Source organism: Pteropus vampyrus, unplaced genomic scaffold (genome assembly GCF_000151845.1).
Source record: "Pteropus vampyrus isolate Shadow unplaced genomic scaffold, Pvam_2.0 Scaffold126, whole genome shotgun sequence".
In the NCBI taxonomy this organism is placed as follows: Eukaryota; Metazoa; Chordata; class Mammalia; order Chiroptera; family Pteropodidae; genus Pteropus; species Pteropus vampyrus.
Genome location: NW_011888907.1, coordinates 4,280,353 through 4,307,477, shown reverse-complemented (window position 1 = coordinate 4,307,477; position 27,125 = coordinate 4,280,353). Strand labels below are relative to the sequence as shown.

At 50.4% G+C, this 27,125-nt stretch overlaps 1 protein-coding gene across 1 annotated transcript in view; it reads left to right on the top strand.

Annotated features, from left to right (window-relative positions):
- The window catches only part of MYO9B (myosin IXB), a 77,733-nt gene that overhangs the window by 33,108 nt on the left and 17,500 nt on the right, over positions 1 to 27,125 (top strand). Inside the window, exons 3-19 of the mRNA XM_011366859.1 lie at positions 3,704 to 3,798; positions 8,553 to 8,615; positions 9,113 to 9,212; positions 9,476 to 9,576; positions 11,087 to 11,216; positions 12,224 to 12,313; positions 13,729 to 13,845; positions 14,180 to 14,314; positions 15,411 to 15,532; positions 17,345 to 17,486; positions 17,792 to 17,996; positions 18,518 to 18,596; positions 21,050 to 21,163; positions 22,520 to 22,559; positions 23,508 to 23,630; positions 24,539 to 24,619; positions 26,271 to 26,381. Coding sequence (XP_011365161.1) covers positions 3,704 to 3,798; positions 8,553 to 8,615; positions 9,113 to 9,212; positions 9,476 to 9,576; positions 11,087 to 11,216; positions 12,224 to 12,313; positions 13,729 to 13,845; positions 14,180 to 14,314; positions 15,411 to 15,532; positions 17,345 to 17,486; positions 17,792 to 17,996; positions 18,518 to 18,596; positions 21,050 to 21,163; positions 22,520 to 22,559; positions 23,508 to 23,630; positions 24,539 to 24,619; positions 26,271 to 26,381 — 1,848 coding nt within the window. The remainder of the gene's footprint in view (positions 1 to 3,703; positions 3,799 to 8,552; positions 8,616 to 9,112; positions 9,213 to 9,475; positions 9,577 to 11,086; positions 11,217 to 12,223; positions 12,314 to 13,728; positions 13,846 to 14,179; positions 14,315 to 15,410; positions 15,533 to 17,344; positions 17,487 to 17,791; positions 17,997 to 18,517; positions 18,597 to 21,049; positions 21,164 to 22,519; positions 22,560 to 23,507; positions 23,631 to 24,538; positions 24,620 to 26,270; positions 26,382 to 27,125) is intronic.

Sequence of the window (27,125 nt, the reverse complement as noted above, 5' to 3'; positions counted from 1 at the left end):
GCTGGGCGCCCCCCGCCTGGTCTTTAGCATCCTTAGAACGGTGGGGGCCGCCTCGTGGGCACACAGCAGCCTCCCACCACCCCCCAGCCCAGGCCTGGTCTGCCCCTGTCTGAGGAAGGTGGGTGCAGCTTCTTTATGAGTTGTACCTAGAAACCATGACCCAGGGCAGAGTCAAATTTGGGTCATCTCTTTATGGGTTTTTTCCCCAAAGTATACAACTTATATTAGAAAAGTGTATTTTATATTATAAAAGGAGAAAAAGTATTTCCAAAAAAGTAGAGGCCTTTCCCTCATAGCATGTAACAGGGTTTTGGGTTTTCTGGCCTGGTGAGCAGATGGCATAAACATGTGGCTTCCCCAGCCCCAGGGCCAGATTACATCGCATCATTGCTGGCGCCTGGGTCCTGCTTCCTCCCTGCTGTCCACCCCTGGCCCCACGTGAACCACGAAGCACACCAGCCGCCCTCATGCATGGAGGCCATACAAGTGCCCCCGTACAGCCCCAGGAGCAGCTACACAATAGCTCCCCTCGCAGCAAGCACCAGACCAGCGTTTCCTCCTCCTCCGATGTATAATAGCACCAACCGGATATTTTTAGATTGGCTTTGAAAAGTCACAGTGTGCTGAGACCGCATTCCAGACACGTGAGGTCACCAGGCCCCGCGCTAGTAATCACAGAACCAGAGTGCAAGTGGGCCCCACATCCCCAAGACATTCCCTCTCGTTTCCAGGATGCCAGGCCTGCCTGTTTCCTTAGAAATCGCCGTGGAGACTTATCCCGAGTTCAGAAAGGACCACCGTGGCTTTTTGGGGTGCAAATGTGCATTTCTGGGGTGCCTCTGAGTCAGGCCCCGGACCTGGGTGCTGCAGGGACCCCGTCACAGAGAGGCCTGTTGCCCCAGTAGGGAGCCCACTTGGGGCCGCTTTGTCATCTGCTCGTACTTAGAACAGGCAGGACTTCACAGGCTCGCCCACAGGAGTTCATTTTAGCACAGAGCAAGCCGTCCTCAGCTCAGATGCCAACCCACAGGCTCTGGCGAGCATAGAGCGAAAGAAGATGGATTCGCTGTCTGCTTCCCAGAGCGGCACCTCAAGGGCTCACAGGCTTTGCCCCAAAGTTCTAAGGCTGAACTTAGGGGAAAATGGAAATTAAACTGGCAAGACTGTTTTCTTCCCCAGAGGAGCCCTGAGCTCCTGCACGTGAGGGCCCTCAGAACAGAAGGGAGAGTCCAGTGAGGCCCAGAAGGCCCGGCCCAGCAAAGCCCATGTACTTGCATCTGTATACAGCAGTGCTGCTCAGCCTGCATGATTTAGCCATGTCTGGGGACATTTTAGGTTGTCCCATGTGTACTGATATCTGGCAGGTAGAGACCAGGGACACTGCTCAGCACCCCATACTGTACAGGACAGTCCCACCCCAGAGGATGATCCAGCCCTAAGTGTCAGCATTGCCGAGTTCCGGAGCCCTGCACTGGGTTCCAGAAACACTCAGTAAAGCCGAGTGGACACTGGCCTTGTTCCCAGCTGCTGGTGCACAGCCAGCGGTCAACAGCTCGGTCCGACCCGTCAGGACCTGGTAATGAGCCCAGGGTTTAATCAAACCCTCCAAACACTTTTTCAAAACCCAGCAGCTGATAGGTCCCAAGGAGGCATTTGTGAAGAAGAGGAAGGCTCGGCTCTGTGGTCGCCATCTGACTTGGGAAAGTGCCTCCTTGGGCTGGGTTCCACCTATACACAGCCATGTGGAGCCCCCAAAGCGCCCAGCTGTTACCCCTACCGTGAGCAGACCATCCCCCCAGTTTGGGGCCAGGTCACCTCCTCGGGAACTCTCGTTCATTATCACTCTCCCACTTGGTGACTTGGTGGTTAACTCAGGTTTTTCAGGGAGGTCTGTTCCCCAGGCCTGGAGCCCCTGGAGCAATGAAGCAAGAATTCACTCATCCCATGACCCCATCAGCCAGGAGCGTGACCAGCACATGCACCCTGTCGGGGTCCCATCCTGGTCTCAGGCCCTGATGAATGGAGCCATTCACCAAGGAAGTGTCCTGGGCCTTCCCACAGATGCTCATTTATGGGGCTTCTGCCTTCAGGCTGCCCCATCAGGAGCTCTGATCAGTGATTCACCTACATTCATCCATTACAGAATGAGAACTTCAAGAAAACCCAGTCTCCTCTCCATGTTAGCACATCTCGTTCCTGACTCCCCTGCAAGCCTGGCCGCCTGTCCCCCCAACCCCCATCAGACCTTGGCAGTGGCCTTGCCACCTCCTCCTTGCTGCCCTTGCCCCCACCCAACCTCCCCATGCAGCTCAGCCTCCTCAAATGGCAACATTGTCAGCCTGATACCCTTTTTGCTGCCACCAAGCTTCCCTTTGTCCATGTGGCTCTGGAGCATTACACGCCCCATGTCCCCTCCCTCAGCCCTGCCGCCTCCACCTCAGCTAGCCTCTCTCTCCTTGAAACAAGGAAACCAACCCCCAGGCACCTTCCTGCCTTGAGTTTCCCTAAGGCCCCATCACACCCTCTTCTTGTCTTAATCCCTCAGGGGACGGTGGGTACCACATGGGAAGGGGGAACCCCAGGAACCTGGGTGGGGGGCAGAGGGTGTTCTCTGTCATAATCTGGTTGGTGATCACATGGGAGGCCCCAGGAGGGACCCCACCTGGCTGCACGCTCCATACACTATGTATACTTTCCATTTTGCAAATGAAGCCCTGAGTCATACCACAGCACAGGTGAGACCCGAAAACATGCCAAGTGAAAGAAAACAGCCAGACAAAGACCACGTATCGTACACCCCCACTCATGTGAATGTCTAGAACAGGCAAATCCAGAGACAGAAGGTAGATCAGTGGTTGCCAGGGGCCAGGGGAGGGGGCGGGGAGTGACTGCTCATGGGGACAGGGTCTCCTTTTGGGGTGATAGACATGTTCTGGAACTAGCGGTGGTGGTTGCACAACATCGTGAGCTAAACGCCATGGAATTGTTCACTTTAAAATGATTAGTTTTATACCAATTTTACCCCAATTAAAAAATAATAATTTGCTGTGAACTGCTTGTTATCACACAGAATTGCAGGACCCCTCCAGGGCGAGACCTAGCTCCATGCCTGCTTCCTCACGCCCAGCCTGGTTGGTGCCTTTCTGGAAGGCGCCAGATAATAAATATTTTGGGCTTCGAAAGCCAGGCAGTCTCTGTCATAGCTACTCTGCCTTCACAGCACAGAAGCAGCCGTGGACAATCCATAAACGAACAGACCTGGCTATGTGCCAGGAAAACCTCATTTATGGACACAGACATGAATAGAATTTTCACGTCAGGAAATATTACTCTTCTTTGAGTGTTTTTTCAAAGCCATTTACAAATGTAAAAACCACTCTTGGCTCACAGGCAGTAAAAAAACATACAGTAGACTGGATTTGGCCCACAGGCTGGAGTTTGCTATATGAAAATTATAACTGGGAAACAGTCCTGATGATTGGCATTTTTAACTTCCCAGACTTAAAACTGGAGCCCCTCCCACAACCTGTTGGAGTGTCCCTGGACTGCACACCTTTGTGTTTTTCAGTCGTCACCTGGACCGCTGAGTGACTTCCACTGCATGAGTGTCTGTGATGCCCAGAGGGAGCTCTGAGGCTACAGGCTGAGGCCTGTAGAAATTTCGTCCTCACCATCTGAAAACCTATTTTTGTGTTCCTCACAGGCTTTTGGGAACGCCAAAACAGCCCACAACAACAATTCCAGCCGATTTGGGAAATTCATCCAGGTCAACTACCTGGAGAGCGGCATCGTGAGAGGGTAAGTTGGCAGCCGCCTGAGTTGTGTGCTGTAGCCTTAGTCTGGGGTCCTGGGTGTCCCTACAGAAGGGAGCCAGCCCGAGAATAGACATTTGTGAATCGTACAAGGAAGCCAGTGGGAGTTTAAGTCCTTGATGTGAAGGTCAGAGCATCAGGTTGAGGTTGGGAGTATAGGTGGAACAGGCAAGGAGAGATCAACCTGTTTTTTGGTCTTGATGAGGTTCCTAATTTGATCAGTCTTGGATACCACAGGCAGAGTTGATGTGGACTCTGGCATTTGCCAAACATGTGCCTCTTTAGCCAGAAGGAGATGTGATAGTGGATAACAAAGTGAGGCAGTTGTCCAAGGAAATACTGAAGGGTGGACAGGAGGATGAATGGATAAATGGATGGACAGATGGACAGTTGGATGGAAGAATGGATGGATGCTTGGATGGGTCAGGGAATCAATGGATGGCTATATGGATGGGTGGATGGAAAGATTCATGGTGGGGGGGTGGTAACTGGATTGTGAAGTAGTTGCCTGGTGGAAGTTAAACAAACCAACATTTGTGCCAGAAATGTGAGTTCCTTAGATGCAGGCACAGTTACTGCAACTAAATGTAACACTGAAATTGTGTTTATTTGCATTCAAGGCAATAGTTATGCTTATGAAAATATCTGGCAGCTTTGTGCAAAAAATTAATGTTATAAGGAATTATCTATTTGTTATAGTTTTTAAGCCATGACATCATTTCAGAATTCAGTTCTGTAGGATTTTTTTCTTTAAAAAATGCATATTCTCTGTCATTTCAATTGGTTTAAAAAAATATTAATCGCAATTTAATACTTTGTAGTATTTTGGGGTATTTTTTGTTTGCAAAGAAGTTCTTATAAGCCAATAAAACTATTTCAGAGTAAAAGAAAAAAAAGACATTTTGGCACAACCCATTGCCTGGTCACTTGAAGAAATCCTTCCCGCTCCACATCTGGTGTGAGGGTTTTCAGTGGTAGCAGGATTTGTAAAGGTTTTAGGTGATGCTCTGAGCAGCAGGGCGAGAAACCTGTATATTAGAGTTGGGTAGACCTGAGCACCAGGCTCCTGGAGACTGAGAAAAGGCACCAGCATTTCAAGAAGGGACAGGTCCTCGAGCGTGACAGGGACTGGGGAGTGATTCCAGGCTATCTCGATTCTCCTGTCCGTCTAATGATCATTCCAGTTGACAGTTCACATTCAGAACATAAACAGAAATGTTGTTTCTGTGAATCCTTCAGCTTCTGGCTTCCTTCCTTTTTCCTGCTGCCCAGGCTCTGATGGGTAGTGGTGTGGATGAGAGGCCTTCAATAAATGGTCTCCTCTGGCCCCAGTCCTCAGGGGTTCTTGGAAGCTGGTCATTCTCCCCACGGCCCTTCTTCCTCCCCCAGCCATCCAGTGGTCCTTCCTTGAGTGCTGCTGGGCCCCAGCTCAACACCTGTGTGGGCACCACCACCCACCCACAGTGTGTGCCACCCATAATTAATCAGACACCTGGAGCCACCCACCTGTCCCATGGGCCTTGTCCTCTTCTTCACAAAGACCCTCACCTCCTATTTAAAATTTTTTCGGGGTGGCTCCATAGTGTAATGGATAGCATGTCTGCTTTACATGCAGAAGGTCCTGGGTTCGCGCCCCAGGTGGAGCCACGGACCACACCCCAGGTGCGCCAGGCCCCCCGAGTGCACCGGGAGTGCCAGGCTCCGGGTGCGCCAGGCCCCGAGGGCCCTGGGTATGCACCGCAAGCATGTGGGGGGAGATGCCCCACCTTCAGAGATCCAATTCTTAAAAAAGGGAGACGGCAACATCCGTAGGTCAGAGGTGGAAGAGGGGGAGATTAAAGAGGGAAAAAAAAAATTTTTTTTTCCAGTGGTCCAGCAGGAGATACCCAAAGCATCTGACTGTGCAGACTACACCAAAACATACTATCTTTCTAGTTCCAGGGGCTCCCTTGGAGGGAACAGAGGTGCCAGGAGGCCGCCTTACGTTTTCCTGGGTCCTAAACTGGCTCTGCAGGCTCCAGGCCAGAGCCTTTGCTCCCAGTGGGCACTGTTTCCCTCCTACTCTCCCCAGCTCTCCTCCATGTGGTCTTCATTTGGTGTCCTATGGCTGCTGTAACAAAGCGCCATAAACTGGTGATTTAAACCAATGGGAATTTTTTCTCACACAGTCCTGAAGGCCAGAAGTCTGAACTCAAGGTATCAGCAGTGCCACGTTCCCTCCAGAGGCTCTAGGGGAGGATCCTTCCGGGCTTCTTCCAGCCTCTCGTGGCCCCAGGCATCCTTGGCTTGTAGCTGTATCACTCCAATCTCTGCCTCCATCTTCGCACAGTCTTCCCTTATGTCTCTCTGTGTTTTTGTCTCTTCTGTCATTTAGGATACTTGTCATTGGATTTCGTACCTATCTAGGTAATCCAGGATGATTTCATCTTGAAATCCTTTACTTAATTACATCTGCAAAGACTTTCCAAATAAGATTCTAGTCACAGGTTCCAGGTGGATATATCTCCTGGGGGCCACTGTTCGACCCAGCACACCAGCAAGGGCTGGCTCTCAGCCAAATGATCTAGACTGCGCCTCCTACTGTAGGCACCCATCAAGCTCAAAGCCTGTGGCCCTGAGTGGTCAGATCTCATAGACCAGCTTTTGAGAGTATTATCTGTGGCCTTGAATTTAGGAAAGGAAGTGTCCCTTTGGCCCATGACCATGGCCTGCCCACACTCTAAAGAGAGAGGCGCACTTCCTGTCCAGAGAACAGCCACCGCCTGCTCACAGGGAGTGGGCCCAGACCTGGTTCTGCTTTTGGGCAGGTGACACTTCTCAATGCTGTTTCCTGCTGAGGCCAGGGGTCAGGGGCAGTCCAAGCCTTCCCCTGGTTCCCCAATTTGCAAGGCCTCATCTTCTTATGGGTTCAAGGGCTCAGTGCCAGAGGATCCCTAGCCCCCTACTAATCCTCATAGGGCCCTGAGGCCTTCTAGACGATCAAGAAAGGAAAGAGACTGTCGTCAGTGAAATGACAGCTCCAGCCTGGTAATGGGTCACTGTCCTTTCCCATAAGCCGACACAACCCAGGGAATTGGCCACAAGTTGAAATTCCAACAGGAGTCGGATTCTAGAGCCAGATACAGTCTCCCTCCCCAGGAAAACAAACTTCTGCTAATGAAAATAGTTTCTAGAGGAAGCAGAAATAGAAGAAAACATGGGTGTGAAAGAAGGGAAGAAACCCACTTGTGCGTGGTGTGTGTGTGCGTGTGTCCTATGCAAGGCCGCAGACAGAAGACTGCCATCCTGGAGAGACAGGCAGGCACATCCAGCAAGTCCTGGATCAGGGGCCTGGCCCTGCCACCCCTCGGGCACCAGCTGCCTCTGGTGCTCTAAAATAGGACGGGCTCAGATGAGGTTGACCTGCAGCCACATCCAGCTCCCATACTCGATGACATTGGATCCCGTGAGAGACCAGCTCCTCCAGCCCCCATGGGTGTGGAGGGAGGCTCATGCCAGGTTCGGGTTCCTGCCAGGCCACCTCCCTCCCGCGGGGTCCCCAGCAGCGTGTAGCCTCTTCAGTTTTAGTACCTTGTCCATTAACAGGAGCCATAGTGCCCACCCCAGAGGGACAGGAGGATTGAAGGTATTAAATCTTCCGCAGCAGTGTCTGGAACATTTGCCATCACTGCTGACAGTGTTGATAGTGTGGCTGCAGAGATTCCTGGTTCCTGCCCCAGCACCCACACAGCCTTATGGGGACATGTCCATCCAGTGTCCATCAACTGATAATGGATAAACAAAACGTGGTGTGTCCACGTATATAGGATATTACTCAGCCATAAAAAGGAATGAAGTTCTGATACGTGCTACAACGTGGCTCAACCTCAGAATCATCGGGCCAAGAGAGAAGGCAGACATACAGAATGATTCGATTTCTTTACAATTCTAGAAAATCCAAACTGAAGTGGGGCTGATCAGTGGCTGCTTTGTGGGGGTGGTGAAGAGGAATGACACAGGGCCCAGGGAAGCTTTTCGGAGTGAGGGATATGTTCATTATCTTGATCATGTGTTGGGTTCATGGGTGTTTACATGTGTCACAACTCATCAGATTGCATACTTTAAGTTTTTCATGCATCAATTAAACCTAATAAAACTATTTTTAAAAATTACGTGGATTATGAAAGGATCTAGTTAAAACACATCGCATTGCATACTTTATGTGCAGTTTATCATATATCAGTAATCAATAAAGCTGTAAAAAGAATAGAAAAATGAATCTGTTATCTTATATTTAGATTGTCAATTGGAGAAACATTTAATTGCTGGGGAGATGGTGGGAGCAGGGGGAGGTCTTCCCATATCATCAGGGAACACATGGGTACAATCGCTCCTGTTTGTACCCTGGGAGGGAGGTCCCACATGATGCCACCCGGGCTTCTGTGCAGCGGCCCCCCAGAATCTGGCCTGGGGAGCAGAAGTGGCCAACCCAGGTTCCTTATTTTTATAGATAGTAGTAATAGTCATAAGATGAGGCAGCACTTAGGGTGATCATATTTGCAGCGTTTAGTATGATTGTATTTACAACATTCGGGGTGACTATTTTTATGACATTTAAGGCAATTATATGTACATATCTTTATTTACCTTGTGTTTAAAGAAGTTCATCCACAGCTGGCTTTACCATAGTAACAAATTAGTTCTATAAGGAAACAATATTAAAATGTAACATTTTATTTCTTCTTTTTCCTTTAATGACAGAGCTGTTGTTGAAAAATATCTGCTTGAAAAGTCTCGCCTGGTCTCTCAGGAGAAGGATGAGAGGTAGGACGAGATCTCGGCGAGCATCACGTCTGCCTTCCCTACAGAGGAGAGAGCAGACATCCTGAGATCGGGAAACTCCCCTGGGAGGCGGTGGCACAGCCCTCCAGGGAGCAAGGCCTGCCCTGTGGCTCTGAGTTTTATGCTCACACCTCAGAAGTCACCATTTTGTGTTTATTTTTGTGCCTCCCTGGGGCTCTTACCCTGAGTAGATGCTCAGATTCCTGCCATATGTGGTTACATTAGAGGCATTTCTCATTGACCAATGAGTGAGACATACGCCTAACCCACCACCCCAACCCCTGAGAAATCTCACTGGAGCAGCTCATGTTTTGGGGTTTTTATTAAGACATAATAAGAATCAACTTATTGTCTCAAATTTGTATGGACTTGAGGTGCTTTTTCCTCCCTGGTCTCCAAAGCAACATTAGTAGTGATTTGAAGAGTAGCTGTTGCTTGGCCTCCAAAAATGACTTTTTTCCCCTAATTTTGACCCACAGGAACTACCACGTGTTTTATTACTTGTTACTTGGTGTCAGCGAGGAAGAGCAACAAGAATTTCAACTCAAGCAGCCTGAAGATTATTTCTACCTCAACCAGGTAAATAGCCCCAACCCAGGCCACAAATGCCACCTCTGTTCCCTTCAGGCTGTTTACGCACTCCTGGGAGGTCAGAGGCCGGCAGCTTTGGCTACCTCCAGCCCCAAAACCCGCTCCAGGAAGGCCCAGAGGAGGCTGCATAAAGGGGCCCATTCATTTCCCACATCCTGGGCACCGCCTCATCGGTTCCAGCCAAAATCCTTCTCACACGCCACCCTCATTGGCCCAGAAATACCCAGAGTGTCACCGACTTTGTTTTCCAGCATAACTTGAAAATCGAAGACGGCGAAGACCTGAAGCATGACTTTGAAAGACTCAAGCAGGCCATGGAGATGGTGGGCTTCCTCCCTGCCACCAAGAAACAGTAAGTGGGCTGGCCAGCCGTCCTGTCATCTCCCACACGGTACCCCCAGATCTAACTGGTCACTCTCTGAGATATGACTTATGCCCCAGTACTAAAGAGGGCATCCCAGTGACTATGAACACATGGAAAGGGACTCTCATCTTAGTCATTGGGAGATGCCAGTTAAAACCTCAGGGGCTTTTGCCCAACAGTGTTAAGGTACGTAGCACTGTGGAACTGTACACTTAAAATGGTAAAGAAGGTACATTTTATATGATGTGTATTTTACTACCATTAAATTTTTTTTAATTTTTGAAAACCACAGATGGTACTCTCCATACCTGCCGGACAGACAGTACATCCAGCAGGAACTGGGAGGGTGCAAATCAGGCCACTCGCTTTAGAAAACCATTTGGTCCTTTCTACTACAGTTATGTGTATACAACGAAATGCATACATTTGCTCACCCAAAGATACGCACACGAATGCACACAGCAGCCTCCTTTATAACAGCCCCAAAGCTTGGAAACCACCTCCAAACGCCAGGAGATTAAATAAATTAATAAATAAATGGCAATCTGATCCATGCAGGGGTCAGCAAACTTTCTGGAGAGGGCCAAATAGTAGATATTTTCAGCTTCATGGGCTGCGGGGTCTCTGTTACGTGTTTTTCTTTGCATTTCATTTTGCTTTTTAACAATACTTTTAAAACAACCAAAACTTAGTTCAGGGGCCGTATAAAAATGAACCCAAGTTTGCCAACTCCCGGACTACTCCACACCCGGCAGTGGTTCTGATGGCAGGGGGTTGGGAGGTTCTGTCCCCAGCGGGGACAGAGCCTTGTCTGGGGACATTTTCAGTTGTCACACTGCGTGTATGTGGGAGGCAGGGTGGGTGGAGGCCAGGGATGCTACTCAACATCACATAGTGCCCAGGACGCCCACCCCCTCAGCAAAGAATGATCTGGCCCCAGATGCCAGCAGTGCCGAGGCTGATATGCTGGTCTGTAGCACTGAGGGTGAACAAACCAAGTCGGTGCGCCGTGACATGCATCGTACCTCCACATCACAGTTGTTTAGTGACAGGCCACATACAAGTCCATATAATTTCATAGATATCAAGTTCACAGACAGTGTTAGATGTCAGGACAGCAGTTTCTCTGTTGGACTGGGTGGTTCCAGGGCCTGGAATGTTCTGTTGTTCTGAGTGAGTGGTAGTTAACGAGGATCTGTACCTTTTGTGACAATTCATCTCTACACTTGGGAATTGTGGGGTTTTTTGAGTGTGCATGCTATGTCTCCATAAAAATAAATTTTAATCATCCACCACCAACAACAAAAGAATAGAGCTATCTGTCTACTAAGTCACATTCCACAGAGAGAGCCCCTGGCAGAGAGATTCAGCCTTTTTCAAACTTCATATGTTCTGACTAGAACTTGATGGTGTTAGGAATTCAACCCAATTGTATGGAAGGTTCCGTCATCTCACAATTGGATAAACTGCACCAACTGAGGCTCCTTTTCTCTCCTAGGATTTTTTCTGTCCTCTCAGCCATCCTGTACCTGGGCAACGTCACATACAAGAAGAGAGCCACGGGCCGAGACGAAGGCCTGGAGGTCGGGCCTCCCAAGGTGCTGGACACGCTGTCACAGCTCCTAAAGGTAACACTTCCTGCCCTCAGCTGCCGCAGAGCATGCCGGGCCAACTCAGGGCCTATGGCCACGGAGGATCTAGAATTTCCTGCATTGGCCGTGCTTCTGTAAACCCAGGCCTGCGCTTACTTCCTCCCTGCCATCTCCGCTGTGTCCCTTCCTCATTTCTGAGGGACTCCCTCCTGGGCAGGGTCACCTCCCACCTCTGTCCCTCATGTAAAAGGCTCTTTAAAACCGTAATTTGGTCAGCGAGGTCATCTTCTCATTGGACCTGCCATCCCTTTGTCCGCACTGGTTCTCGACCCCAAGGACAATGTCAGGAGGTATTTTTGGTTGTCACAGCTTGAGGGGTTTCCGGTAGGTGGAGACCAGGGATGCCACTTGACTTTAAATAATGCATAGGACGCCCCCAACCCCCAGCAAAGAATGGTCCAGCCCTGAGTGTTGGTAGTGCTGAGGCTGAGAAGCCCTGCCCTCAGTCTTTCTGTTTTCAAAGCATGCATTCCATGTGTAGCTCTTCTTAAAGAAGGAGCCCTGGCTTCTGTTGTGTACAAGAAGATGAGTGAACACACGTACCCAGACATCAAGACAGCTTCCCCCGCTCCTACTGTGGACTGCTGCTGGCTTGTGTAGGGAGCTTGGTAGTCAGGGAGGGAAAAGCCCCTCACCAGCCCCTGCATGTAGTCTGGGAACAACTAACTATACATGTAGGTCACCAGGCAGTATGTGGGCTCGAGGACTACAGTGACACCCAGACCTATGCAACCATATACTGAGGGCTGTCAGCCATGGGCACTGAGCAAGCCTGTGGGTGTGATCATTCTGAAACACACTGAGCATAGCACACACTCTTCACTGGTTGGCAGCCGTGAGGATGGGCTTTGGGCCCACTTCCTGGCATAGCTGCTGGGGGTCCTTCTGCCTTCCTCTGGCTTCAGGCCTTCTCTCAATGACACGAGAACCCACTGGACAAGTTCTTCACCACCCCTCTTATCTCCTCCTTGACCTTGAAACAGGTAAAGCGAGAAATCTTGGTGGAGGTTCTGACCAAAAGAAAAACAGTGACTGCCAACGACAAGCTCATCCTTCCCTACAGTCTCAGCGAGGTGAGCACTGCCCCAGGCTTGTGCAGGGCACTGGGCCCCAAAACACGAGTAGAAAGAGGTCCTTTGGAAACAGAGCAGGTGGTCTTTTTCCTGCCCTGAAAGTGACAGAGAACCCTCTGTGGCACCTCTGGTTCTCATGTGAGGTCAGGCTCAGCACAGACCAGCTGAGACAGCAAATTACAATCTAAGAACTTGGGCCACGTGTATTCATCTCTGTGTTCCTGACTCCTCCGTGGGCGTGCTGGTTCTCACCAGCAGAGAATGTGAGACCTGCAACTCACAGGCCAAATCTGGCCCACCACCTGCTTTTGTAAATAAAGTTTTATTGGCATGGAGCCATGCCTGTTTGTTTACACGCTGCTTTCCTGCTACAGCACAGAGCTGAGTAGTAGCAACAATGACCATCTGGCCCGCAAAGCCAAGAATATTGATTCTCTGGCCCTTTGCAGGAAAAAATTGTCGATCCCAGAGCTAGAATATAACCTTTACAACCATTACGTGGGTCCCTAAATCTTGATAAGGCGCCTCTCTCTGGCCTTTGCCTTGGTCTGGATGTTTGTGGTGTGTTTTTCTTGTGTTTTATTTCTCAAGAGCAATACTGACTACAGCTTGCAGCTTGGACGGCAGCAGGAAAGTACCTAGCCACTGAGGGGATTTTTAGCTGTTGGTGGAAGCTACTTGGGTAGCTCAGATGGGCACAGTCTGAGCCCCCGCGGGCAGAGGCACTCTGCAATGTTATGTGAAAGTTTCTGTAGAACCCCTCAAACCCCAGCAGCACCGCCGCCCCCTAGAAGCACCATGCTAAGTGAAAGACGGCAGGCATGGGGCTGTATCCCTCACGGCTTCATTTTCACAGCTTCCTGAGAAAGATAAAACCAAAGGGGATGGGGAGGGCCATTCTAGATCTTGATTGCAGCCGACTACATCTGTCACGATTTAGATCTGAGCACATAAAAAAAAGGAATTTCTTGTATATAAATTAAACCTTCATAAGCCTTTTAAAAAATGGTTAAAGCCAGTTACTGCTTTTATGATATTAGCTCCCAGAACAGCAAGAGACTTAGCTTCGAAACTAGCTTGGTGCTCCCAGAACAGCAAGAGACCTAGCTTCGAAACTAGCTTGGCCTCCTGGCTAGTTTGCCGTCCCTGAGTCTGCATTCTAACCTCATCAGTCCCCAGCGGCTGTGAGAAGTAAGCTGGCACATGAGAAAGACTTGGCTGAAACTCAGGCCCCTGGGTCAGGGCTTCGTGGTTCATGCTTCGACGTGCAAGGGCATCCGAGCTGACAGGGTGGTGAGCAGAGTGAGAAGGGGCGTGTCAGATGAGTTGGATATTTAAAGTTACCGCCTCAACTTCCCCTGTGTGCAGTGCAGGGCCTGCCTTGCCAAAGTGTGACACCTCCTCTGTGCCCACAGGCCATCACCGCCCGCGACTCCATGGCCAAGTCTCTGTACAGTGCCCTGTTTGACTGGATTGTCCTGCGCATCAACCATGCCCTCCTCAATAAGAAAGACATGGAAGAGTCTGTCTCAGTGAGTGTCCTACCCCCACCTCACCTGTCCGCCCAGCTGGGCCAGGGGAGACCATGTCCATGGTGCCACACAGGTGGATGGTCTGTGACGTTGGGAGCTAAGGCGGCTGCAGCCAGTGTCAGGCGAGAGTCCAGTTCCTCCTAGCCCAGAGAACAAGACAGGATACAATTCTCAGGGTCCAGCACAAAATGAAAACCCTGGGCTCCTTGTTCAAGTATTACACGTTCCAAGACAGCAACAGCAGAGCATTCAGTCAAGCACAGGACCCTTATGACCAAACAGGTGCTCCCATGAGGGGACCCACCAGTAACAAATGTTTCCTCTGTCTCTCCAGTGCTTGTCCATCGGGGTCCTCGACATCTTTGGGTTTGAGGACTTCGAGAGGAACAGTTTTGAACAGTTCTGCATCAACTATGCCAACGAGCAGCTCCAGTATTACTTCAACCAGCACATTTTCAAACTAGAGCAGGTAAGGAAGTGCTGTTGTCACCCATCCAGCCCGACAGAGGATGGGATGAGCTAGAACTGGGATCTCCCTCAGGGCCCAGTTTGTCAGCAAACCTGCCCCAGAATTTTTCTCTGCAAAAAGGGAAAGTCCAGGAAAATCCCACCCAGCCTGGGATGAGGCAAACTGTCAGGGATATTTTTGGCCGCAGGTCAATTTTGTACCTTCTCTCTGCTCAAACATGAAAGTTGTTTAATGGAAAAGAAATGGAGTTGCCTTATAAGGATTTCCTTTAGTCAATGATATCGATAATCTATATGATGTGTCTTTTCACTACTAAATACTCAGCTATCTTTACCCACATGTCACCCTGCATGTTGATGATTCTGATGGGAGAAATCAACTGATGAGTTATATAAATATTTAGCTGATTTTACTATTATGCTTTCTGACTGTCTGTCCATTGAGTTGTGAGGGAAGAGTAAAATACAGTGAATCGCAAAGATTTGGAAATATGGGGTTAAAGTAAGTATGTTATTAAAGTTATCTTCACCTGTTTCTTTTTACATTTTAAAATGCGGCTATCAGAAAATTTGAAGTTACATAGGTCACTTACATTATATGGCTATTATAGACATTGCAGTTCCAGAGCAGCAACCCAACAGTCAAATCCAGCCCCACTACCTGTTTTTATAAACAAAGTTTATTGGCACATGAACCCGCTCATTTATTTACATATCAAGTTACAGCAGCAGAACCGAGTAATCGTGACAGACACCATCTAGCTCTTAAAGCCCAGCATACTTACAGTCTGGCCCTTTTAAAGAGAAAGTTTGTTGACTCCTGGGTGACTTTTAAGTATGATTTTAAGCTCATTACTCTGATAGATGTTTGAGAATGTACATTCTATTTCATGGTGCTAATTATTAACTTATGTAACAATATTACTTAATTATTAATGCATTTCTATTGATATAATATGTATTCTGTTACTTACACGTCTACATGTAAATGTGTACATGCATACATAAATATAACACGTTTATATGTAACGTGCTGTGTCATTGTTAACACAGCCATGAAATAATGAACTTACTGGATACCCCCCCAAACTCTGCAGGAGGAGTACCAGAGTGAAGGGATCTCATGGCACAACATCGACTACACAGACAATGTCGGCTGCATCCATCTGATTAGCAAGAAGCCCACTGGCCTCTTCTATCTGCTGGACGAAGAGAGCAAGTGAGTTTCCAGGGCCCGGTGCGTCTGCAAACCCGGGCGCTTGGTCCATTTCCGTAGCCCTCAGAGGTACCCCAAATCCAAACATCCTGAGAACTTCTGAGTTTCTCAGATTCATTTGGCCATAAATCCTGACCTCACATTTGCGAAGTGCACGTATCATTCCCCATAGAAATATTAACACATGCAATAACTGAACTCTGAAATACACCGGCTTGGGAGTTATTGGAAGAGGATTATGGGACCTGCGTCTAGAATCTGGGCACAGGATTGGTGCACTCTTACAAAGGGCAGTGCGTGGACTCGGGGTCCCAGACACCAGACTCTACCAAGCCTAGCATCCCTTGTCCACAGGATGTGGTGAAGGCTGGAAGGGATATTTATAAGGTGCCTCATGCTTGGTCACCCAGCTGTAGTCACTGGAATCTCAGTCACTAAATTTCACTTACCAAATTCATTTCCTGCCAACTGCTGTAATAAATGACCACAAAGGGGACAGTGTAAAACAACAGAAGTTTATCCTCTCGTTCTGAAGGTCAGAAGTCCAAAATCACTATAAGTGGGCAGAAATCAAGGTGTCGGCAGGGCCATGCTCCCTCCCAAGTCTCTAGGGGAGAATCCTTCCTACCTCTTTTAGCTTCTAGTGGCCCCAGGTATCTTTGGCTTGTGTCTACATCACCTGAATCTCTGCCTTTGCAGTCATATCACTGTCTCTTCTTCTGTCTCTGTCTCATCTCCTCTTCTTATAAAGATCCTAGTCATATTAGGTTAGTGCCTCATGACTTCATTTTAACTTGATTACACCTACGAAGACTCTATTTCCAAATAAGGTCACATTCATATCAGGACATGTCTTTTATTTACACCTCTTTATTGGACCTTTGTGTGCTGCTGAGGCCTCTGTGGGGCTGAGGCAATTAGGCTCACCTCCTACCTCACATCAAGTCCCCATCCAAGATGGGGACAGACTGGTTTATTCATACCAGAATCCAGGTAGACAACCTTCAGATAAGAGAAGGGGCAGGGCATTAGGAACGGCTAAATTGTCACCCCCAGGAAACCCCCAGAGCTACACCTGGGGGAGGCATGTGAGGCAGGGCCTGGCCCAGCAGGGTTGGAACTGTCTTTGTTTAAAATCTGGCCATTTTGCTTTATTGTAGATTTTTTATATTTATTTATTTGGATTTTCTAAAATAGTGCATTAAAATGTTATGTATACTGACTGCCATGTGAGCAGGTTGCTCGCTGTCCACACTCTTTCCCTGACACTAGAAAGATGTGCTTCATAGCTCAGCTACAGGACCTCCCCCTGTGCCCCCCACCCTTTAAGCCGTGGGTGTTGGGATTCAGAGGCACGTTGTGCTGCTGTGTTTGCAGCGAGGCTGGGCACAGGTAGGTGTGTCAAAGCCAGCTGCAGCATACCCTTCATGGGAGACAGAAATAGCCAGGTACAATGGGTGCCTTATTCTGCCCCCATGTCCCTCCCTCTAACAAGGAAGCCTGGAGAAAACACCCTCCAAGACATAGCATCCAGGTACACACGGATCCAAGGCCAGAATGTCCTGGGATCGTATCTGAGAGCTGCCCACGATAGGCCTAGGTCCCAGTCTTACTGCTCTGCCTTACCGAGTTCACTCCCTTTGCCCTGGGCCCTTCATACTAGGCGGCAGGTTCCCGGCCCTCAGCTCCACCACCCAGAGCATCCTGAGCACCGCCCACCCACCCGTCTTGGTGGTGGAAGGCCTGCAACCTGCCATGCAGAGCAGGTGATCAACCACTGTTCTTGGAGCTAATGATTTCGAATCCTCCCCCCAGCTTCCCCCACGCCACGAGCCAGACCCTGCTGGCCAAATTCAAACAGCAGCATGAAGACAACAGGTACTTCCTCGGCACCCCCGTCATGGAGCCTGCGTTCATCATTCAGCACTTTGCAGGGAAGGTGAAATATCAGATCAAGGTATGTGTTGAGCCTGGGAGACCTGAAAGGAATCATGTGGGTGACCTGGAGGCCCCTTCCTATTGGCACTTGCTCCGTCCATCCCCTTTATTAGTCATGCTGGGAGAGCTGCCAGGGTGCTCAGACCCAGCCCCGAATACCTGAGCCCAAATCCGCAGTTTCAAATCCCCAGCCCAAATCCCCAACCCCAAGTCTCCAGCTCCACAGGCAGGAGGAACCACTCTCTTTCATTGTGATGGGCTCCACCCCACCACCAGCCCTTCCAATGCTGGCACTGAGTGACTGCCCACCTCTGCTCCCACCAGGACTTCCGGGAGAAGAACATGGACTACATGCGGCCGGACATTGTGGCGCTCCTGCGGGGCAGTGACAGCTCCTATGTGCGGGAGCTCATCGGCATGGACCCAGTGGCCGTGTTCCGCTGGGCCGTGCTCCGGGCTGCCATCCGGGCCATGGCCGTGCTCCGGGAGGCCGGGCGCCTGCGGGCCGAGAGGGCCGAGAAGGCTGCAGGTAGAGGGAAGCCCTGTGTCACCTTCGAGAGGGGGACATTCAGAGTTCGTTTTGAAGTGCACCTTTCAGTGACATTTAGCAATATTCACAATGGTGTGTAGCCACCACCTCCGCCTAGTTCCAGAGCTCTTTCGTTGTCCCAGACAGAAACTACCAGGTGTATAATTTAACCTCATCCCCCTCACAAGGGGGGAAAGTGTGTCTCCGTTTTTCCTTGACAGCCTGAACAACTAAGTAGTTCCTTAGGGCCCTTGAGCCGCAGACGCCAGCTATGTGGCTCTATTTTACGAAGGGCATTGATTAAAAGGAGGACCACAAGGATAGGCCTTTATGAGAAGCAGGAGTAAATGGTGCTGTTTAGGGCTCAGACACCTCAGTTCCCTGTTCTACCCACATTTGAGTATCAGGCCATGTTTTTAAGATGGGCTCAAGTCAGGATCGCAGCTTCATGAAAAAGACAAAGGCCTTTGAGCTCCAAGTGACCCCACTCCCTAAATCCATCTTATCTGTGTCCCTGGCAGGTCTGGGCAGCCCTGGTGCCCGAAGTCCCCTGGGAGAGCTGCATAGAGGAGCCAGCACCCCATCGGAAAAGTTGTACCGGTGAGCGAGACCTTGATTTGTCTCAACCAAAGCCAGTAGGCAGCGGCGTTATTTAAAATGATGTCAGAAAGCCCACACCCTGAGCCCAGGTTGGGGTTGACCTTACTCAGAAGTCACTTGAACCAGAAAGACCCAGAAGCAAACAACATCTGGCTTCCGCTTTCCTACACCCAGAAAGGCAGCCCTCACTTGGTGTGTCATCTGCTTTAGGAACACTTGGGGCAGCTCAGTTTACAAAGAATCCTTTTAATGGCCAGGTCGTGGCCATTGGTGGGTGGGGCCAAGGGGCCACTGGTCCTGCTGAGAGACAGACTTGATTTAAGGGCACTTCCTCTCTCAGCCCAGCCAGCGTGTCCCAAAAGAGGATCTGCTAAGATACTTCATTCACAGTCAGAAACGCTGACACTTCCTTGTTGCACATGAAATGATGTGGGTGTTTTGTGGCCTTTTAGCAATTACCGAGGGCCCTTCACATACCCCAGTTTGTACTGAGTGTGAAAGTGAGCTGGCACGTGCTCCCAGGAAGGTGGAGTGAAAAAGTCCACACACCGTTCAGACATCTGCAGCAATGACAAAGCCAGAAGAGGGACCAGTTGAGCTAGATGAGACAGGCGAGGTGTATTAGCAGTGGGTTCAGCACATGCCAAGGCCCTAGGGTAACCAAGTCCCTGACTTTTTTCTCAAGATTCACAAATGCCCTTTGTAATAAAAACTTTAAGAAATGCATGAAAGTGTGTATATGAAGGTAGAACTAGCACCTGAGTAAGTGGCTGAATGTCATTTTGTCTGAAAGCATGGTGTCTCGATTTCTTGCTTTTAAAAAGGTGTGTTTTTTATATCAGCTTTTTCATCCAAAATGGGCAAGCAGGGAAAAAAAAAAACGTGTTCCTCCACCCATTTGTTTGTGGGGGTTTTTTATTTTTTTATTTTTTTTCCTGCAAAGACTGTAAGTTTGGCCCTTGACAGGCAGTCACTGATGTGATGTCATTTTCCCCAGAGCCATGTCCCCGGGCTGTGGGCCCCACCCCAGGAGAGCATTTAGTTTATACAGATTCTCCCTTTCAGCTGCTCAATGCTAGATTTCTCAGTTGACGGCTCTGAGGAGTTCGATATTAACGCTTTTGAGGACATCTTTGCTTTCTATGAAAGCAAGAAGTAAGTAGAGCGAGGGCCTTCGAACCCAAGACCAGGGAGGCACAACAGAGGAGCCAGCGTCCCGAGGCGCTCAGCGCAGTGTCCAGGGCCAGGAGAGAGGGGATTAGCAAGCCAAGGGGCTCTGGGTCTTGGCAGGGAGGGGTACTTTGACCATATTCGGCCAAGTTAGGGGGTTAAGGGCAGAAGCCATGGGCCTTGTCCGGAACCCTGGCCGCTGCACTGACCGCTCAGGGTGTGGAAGTGAATGTGACCGCCCTGTTGTCTTTGCTCCCGGTGCCTCCCTGGAGGGCGAGGGAGTGGAGGTAAGTACGGCCGTCAGGCTCAGGCATGGTGCATGGAACACACGAGGGGCTGCCGGTCGGGGTCTTTCCAGGCCAACTGCCCAGAGCTTAAACATGCATTTGAAATAACTGGAATGAGGTTTTTAAAATAGAAACAAAACAAAAAACTTGAACCTCTCATCCTCATCCTGCAGCTAGTCATTGCTACCTCACTTCCCAAAGTTCTATCAGAGACATTTGTCATGTAGATGTCCTTCACAAATACCCATTTTCAGAGCATTTGATTTTCACCTCTAAGCCATTCTCATTGTCACACATGGGTGTCAGAGTTTGGGCCTAGAAGGGATGCAGACCTGAACCTGAAACCTGAACCTACAGTCATTGAACAAAACCGAGCTGATAAGATTGAACTCTCTGGGGTAAAGCTCTCCCTCGGCAGTCATGTGCACCATAGGGATTGAGCAGCATCCCTGACCTTCACCCACCAGATGCCAGTAATGTCTCCCTCTCTTCCTCCTACTCATGACAGCCAAACAGCATCACCCTAGTTGAGAACCCCTGTGTGAATTTGAATTTATTCATCCCAAGGCCTTTCTTGAAGCTGACAAGGAGGCTGACATGTGGCCATAGAATCAAGAGAAACTGATCTGCTTCCCACAGAGAGCCCGCCTTCTATTTTCAGCAGCCCCTTGATGCTTTTCACAGATTCCAAAAGACTCTTCAATATGAGACCTTTTTCAGTGATCTGAGAAACCTCACGTTGCAATATCCATTTGGCCTGAAGCGGCACTCCCAGAGAAGGGGGAGCCTCCTTGGGATGGGGGCCACTCCTGGCCAAACCTCCCCATCTTCTCAGTACAGGAGGGAGAGGCAGTGGTTAGCAGGCTCCCCAAGCTGCATGTTTTGGCTCCAGTGGCCTGGGGACAGTCCTAACTGTGCCAGGGACCCCGAGGTGGCAACCCGCTGCTCTAACTTGGTCTCTTCTCTGTCACTGCGCCCCCCTTCCCCTTCACTCAGCGATTTGCATGATCAAATCATCAAGACCATCAAAGGATTGCCCTGGCAGGGTGAGGACCCCCGTAGGCTTCTCCAGTCCCTCAGTCGGCTCCAGAAACCCCACACCTTCGGCCTGTGAGTGCCCCCAAGGTTGCGGGTGCCCCCCAAAAAGTGCAACGACCGCCTCCCTCGCTCCCGGGACCTGTTAACCTGCTGAATCGGCTGCTACAAATGCTGTGCTCTGTCTTGTAGTTTATTCTCACACCAGCTGTCAGTCAATGGCCGTCATATGCCCACCCCAGGGTCTGCGCTGTGGCCCAAATCCCCGCCGGCTCCCCAGTGCCCAGCACAGCTTCACAGGAGCACAGCTCCCACAAAGTGTCTAATTTTCTACCCTAAAACGTGCAGAACAAGGCTTGCTTCCTTCCCTCCTTTGGCCACTGTGAGCTCATAAAGAAGCCATTGGAAGTAAGGCATGTGATTTTTGGCCCTCCTTTGTGTGGAGAGCGGCGTGATGTGGTAGGAAGGGCCCAGAAGCCACATAAACTGAGTTTGGACCCAGACTCCCTCTTGCTCACTCACCTCATGGCCTGAGTGCTCTGAGCATTTGGTCTCCATCTGCAAAGCAGGGGTGATGATTTTCATACCCATAGTGCCAGGCAGACACTCAGGGCTGGCTGAGGGCACAGCTTGTACCCACAAGGGAGCCAGTTTCCAAATTCATTTTTATTAGGCCTTATTCTACCCCACGGGGATTAAGATGAAACCTGACACATAAAATCTCACAGCTGCAAATTCTACAGATCTGTGGGGCCCTGTCTCGGCTGGTCTTAAAAATGAGCCAAGCTGCAATTTTTTTAAAACTTTTTTTCTTTTGTTTCCATAGTGTCTGAGAGTGTAGGGACTGTTCCCCCTTCCTTGACCAAAATATCGTCTTTCATTTTTTAACTTTGCTCTAGCGCGAGTCCAAACAGCGCTCCTACCCAGCCAGGCCCTATTTCGGTATTTTGCAGGGCAGACCCCTGCCCTGCCACCGGCTCTGTGGGCCTGCTTCAAGTTTGCCAATGTGTATAGCAAATAGAGCTGGGATACCTGGTGGGTGCTGGAAACTCTCAGGGTCCCTCAAAGCTCCGTTCAAGGTATCCCCTTCATTTCGTGAGATCCATCACCTTCCCCATAGCTGGCCCTGCGGAGATGCACGTTCTGCCATGTAGATTGCCAGCCCGCCCCCTCCTACTCTCTGGACATCTAGGTGGCCCCCAGACCAGATGCTCCTGTAACCCGGGGAAGTCAGTGTGCACAGACTGTAGCAGAAGCATCCCGCCGGGTCCTTGGAGAGGTGGTGGTGGCTGCCTCGTTGCACTTGTGCGTCTCGACTCTCCGCTCTCTGCTCCTGCTCCGTCTAACCTGCCAAGTGTGGCTTGCTGAACTAACCCAGATCTAGACCCCATGTTCCTTCTGTTCACAAAACCATTTTTAATATTTTGACAGGAAAAGTAAAGGTACCAAACAAAAGCAGATCATTCCGAAGGTAAACAAGCGATGCCATCTAATGCCACCTTGCTTTTGCCCGTCTTAGAGCTCCTGGCTCAAGTCATTTTCTGGAAAATTGGGGTGGGGAGGTGGGGGCTTTTAACTTCTCTGGCTTCCTTCCTTCCTCTCTCTTTTTTCCCTCTTCCCCCCCTCCCCCCACCCTCCACAAAAAATGTTACCTGTTGAGATGATTTGGAGGTATCTTTCTTTGGGTTTCTTAGAACCAGAATTTGAACAAGTGAGGCATAGAGGAGAACTCGTATGATAAGCCTAAGAGGGGGCAGAGGAAGGACTAAGCGAGGAGGTACGCTCAGCCTGGTTGATGGGGAGCCCAGAAGCGTGAACAGCACCACAGAGTTTATGCTGCTCAGAGGCAACAGACCCTTCTGCCCTACCCCACATCAGGGGTCTTTAGCCAGGAGCCACTTCCATGGGATGCAACTCCTGGGTGTCCAGAGAGAAGAAATCCTTCAGCTAGGATGGTCCTTCCAGGCAGCCAAGACCCCAGCAGCCAGCCGTGGGTAATATGTTTTCAGGTATTCTGTCTCATTTTCATGTACAGCATGTGGACAGATTATGAAGTTTGTAGAAGAATAAGAGCAGCCTCTAGTCTGGTCAGCAGAGGAGATTCCCTCACTGGCCACATAGGGTTGGCACTCCTTAGGCTGTGCAGAGGGAAGGCTATGCTCCATGGCCCTTGTCTTCCAGTATCTGGGCTGCGAAAGAGGCTGTAATCAGCCCTCCTGGAGTTGGTGCCGTTCACAAGGCACAGCCCAGGCTCAGTCCCACCAGGCCCACCTACCTCAACCCTCCAGCAGCACAGTCCTGAGACAGATCCAAGAGCTGCCACCCCCAGGGTCTTTGTCTTAGCTCCAGGATCAGTGCCTCCTGTTGGTGCCCGTTGTGGCCCCAGGAAGGTAGGCCGGACCCTGTGTGTCTGTCCTAGAATCTGCTGGACTCCAAGTCCCTGAAGCTCATCATCAGCATGACCCTGCACGACCGTACCACCAAGTCACTGCTACACCTGCACAAGAAGAAGAAGCCACCAAGCATCAGCGCCCAGTTCCAGGTGGGTGGCCCAACGTTCATGTGGCTCCACTAAAACAAACATGGGGAGCTGATCATTTACCCAGGATTCCCCAAACCTGGCACTGCTTGACATTTGGGGTCAGATGGATCATTCATTCTCCCGGGTAGGGGCCGTCCTGTGCATTGTGGAATGTCGAAAAGCATTGCTGGCCTCCACCCACCCATAGCACTCTCCAGTGGCGGCATCCAAAAAATCTCCAGATATTGTGAAATGCGCCTGGGAGGATAGAATGACCCCTGCTTAAGAACCACCAAGTTAAAAAATATCTCGAGTCAGCATGTGAATTAATGTAACTACTGAGCTGTGACCTTAGGTCATGTTTCCCTTTTTTCCCCTGGCTGCCAGGAAGCTTAGGGATACTTTTTTTTAGGGGTTCCAGTAGCTGCTGACCCTCACCATTAGGTTCTTTATTCCTCCTTTTCCTCAGTCAGAGTCTTCTGTTTCCACCTCGGCTTTTTTTTTTTCTTTTCTTTTCTTTTTTTAATTACAGTCACCTCATGTAGGGGCTCACACAAATCCTTTTTGGAAACAGTAGGCCAGAGACCAAAATCATGGCATCCATGGTCTTTTCTTAGCTGACAAGTGTTTTAAATCCCCAGAAGGAGTTTATCTGGTCTTGCCCCCTACCGCACCCCACCTTCCATGTGAAGCAAAGATGAGGTCTGAGCAACCCTGGGAAGATGGTGGCCTTTAGCCACAGGGACACCACAGCTCGCTCAGTGGCTCCCTGGGGTAGCACAGCCTCCAATCAGAATGTCCCTCTGTACCCTCCCATGTCCCACATCAGCACAGTCTCCCTGGTGGTGCAGCAGGTGACCTGGACCCTCTCCCACAGAGAGGTATGGCTTGGGAGGTCCCAGAAGAACACCTTCTTTCTCTTTCCCCAGACATCCCTTAACAAGCTCCTGGAGGCGCTGGGGAAGGCAGAGCCCTTCTTCATCCGCTGCATTCGCTCCAACGCTGAGAAGGTGAGTGAGTGGCTCCCGCATCCTGAGGAGGTGAAGGCCAAGGTCAGGTGGTCACAGGGTTGCTGGGGTTGGCGCAGGGCCTCAAAGAACTGAGTGTTCACAACTGTTTGGCGTGCCATGGCCGGCGGGGGACAAGGGGGTCAGCAGGAGGCAAAAAGGGCAGCCATGAGCGGGGACGTCCTCTGGAATGTAGAGGGGCCCCAGAGAAGGTTTGCTCGAGGAGGGACAGGTCAGGGTTGCTCTTTAGATACAACCCAAAAACAGGCAGTACAGAATGTACCGGAAGGGAGGGATTGAGGTTATACAGCAGGAGCACAGAGCCCAATGCTCATCCAGAAGTTTCTGGAAAGACAGAGCACTGAGGGGCCCCTGCTCTGCTTCTTTCACCCCAGTGATCCACTGGGACTTTAGTGGGGGCCATATGGGATCTGGACTTCCTCTCTAGTGCAAGTGAAACCTGGGCAGGGGACCCTGGTGGCTCTGTTTTCTCCGCCCCTTTATCTCTACTCTTTCTGTTGCCCTGGCTCGCCCTGCTCTTGGGACGCTCTGCTGATGACCAGTCTGCCTTCTCCCTGCAAGTTCCACAGCTTCTGCCCACTCAGCAAGGACCCTAAGTCTTGCCCTCTCCTCTTCTCCCTTCCCACCTCCCACTTCCCCGAGTACTGTCTCAGAGAAGGTCTCTAGCCCCCATTCCTTTGGCAGCAGAATCTGGCCCCTCTTCTTCCACTAGAGATTTCTCCACTTTGGGCAACTGGAAACACTCCATCAGCACCTGTTCTGGGCAGGGGCTGTGCCAGCAGGTGTTTTTTGCCATGGGGTTGGGGGCATCCTGTGTGTTATAGGGTGTTGAGCAGCATCCCTGGCCTCAAGAGCCCATTAGATACCAGAAACACCTGCTGCCCAGTCATGACGACCCCCTCCCCATGCCATTCTCTCCCCTCCATTCACTTAAAATAACACCCACCAGCGTGGAGGCCAGGCCCCTGAGCTCCAGGCTTGGAGCCCCCTGAACCAGCATCATTCCTAGCCCCTCCTCCCCGTCACTCCTACAGCAGGTGTCTCCCTACATCCCTGTCAGCCCCTCAGCCTCCCCCTCCTTCTCTGGGCCTTCGCTCAGCTTTTCCCGCCTTCCTCAGCCCTCAGCACTCAGCCCAGGGTCCCCTCTCCTGTGACACCTCCAACTGGCCCCAGTAGGATTCGCCCCCTTTATGCATCCGTGTGGCTCCCATGCCCAGCCTATCTCTCTATCAAATCCCTAGTACTTACCTCGACACCTGACAGTACGAGTGGGACCTTAGGAAAGAACTCTTTGCAGCACATCATCTTGGATTAGGGTAAGAAGTAGCACCTGTCTCCTTTACACCAGGGATTAGATCAGATGCCAGGCTTTCTAGAAAAGACGAGTGCCCTGAGCATCGCTGCTGACTGGTTTCGTCTCTTCATTCCAAAAAGAACGTCTAGAGCAAGGAAAAGTGGATCCTCAGGTGCACACAGCTGCTGTGCAGGGAACAGTCCCAGACCGGCCAGGGCCCACATGTGTGCCCAGACCATGTCCATTTCTAGAATCCTGTGGGACCTTGTTTCACAGCTCCCAATCTCCAGCCACCTGTAGGCTTGGGCACCTGCCCTGATCACTCACATGCCGTTTCAGAGAGAGCTGTGCTTTGACGAGGAGCTGGTGCTGCAGCAGCTGCGCTACACGGGCATGCTGGAGACCGTGCGGATCCGGAGATCGGGCTACAGTGCCAAGTACACATTCCAGGTAGGCCGAACGTGTGTGGCTGCCCGTGATACAACTGAGGGTCAGCCACCTCCCTCTTCCAGAGAGAGCATGGCTCTGGAAGATAAACCTAGCAGGTTACTTTATGCCAAGGCTTCTCTGCCTGGCACCTCTGGCATTTGTACCAGATCATTCTCTGTCAGAGAGGGGGTGAGTTTCCTCAGAAGAGGTAGCTGGACCCGAGCCAAGCCTTGAAGGATACGGAGGTGTGGAACCAAGTCAGGATGAGGGATTTGCGCCAGCACATCCCTGCATAGCTCTGCTCTTTATTGAGCACCTTCTGTGATAGACATTTTTATACCCAACTCTTTTATTCTGCCAACCAGCAGCAAGGAGGTCCTGGTTTCTATTTTCTCAGTATGGAAACTGAGGCCCAGGGAGGTGATGACCTCAGCAATGGCTCCCCAGATAGTCTCAAAGCACGAGGGATCATTAGTAACCTCAAATTGTTGAAGACTGAATTGCTAGAGTAGTTTCTCAGTCTCAGTACCATTGTCACATGGGGCTGAGTCATTCTCTGGCACCAGCTGTTTAGTGCTTGAGTGGGCACTGGCCCCAAAGCCAAAGGTGGCAAAACCTGGTCTCTGTTCAAGCTTACCCTTATGGCCTTGGGAACTTGGCTTCATCATGGCGTGTCTCTCTTATCCACAGAATGCTAATATCATCTTTCTCACTCTATATAAATAGGAAAGGCAAAAATTATAAAAAAGGGAGAAAATACTGATG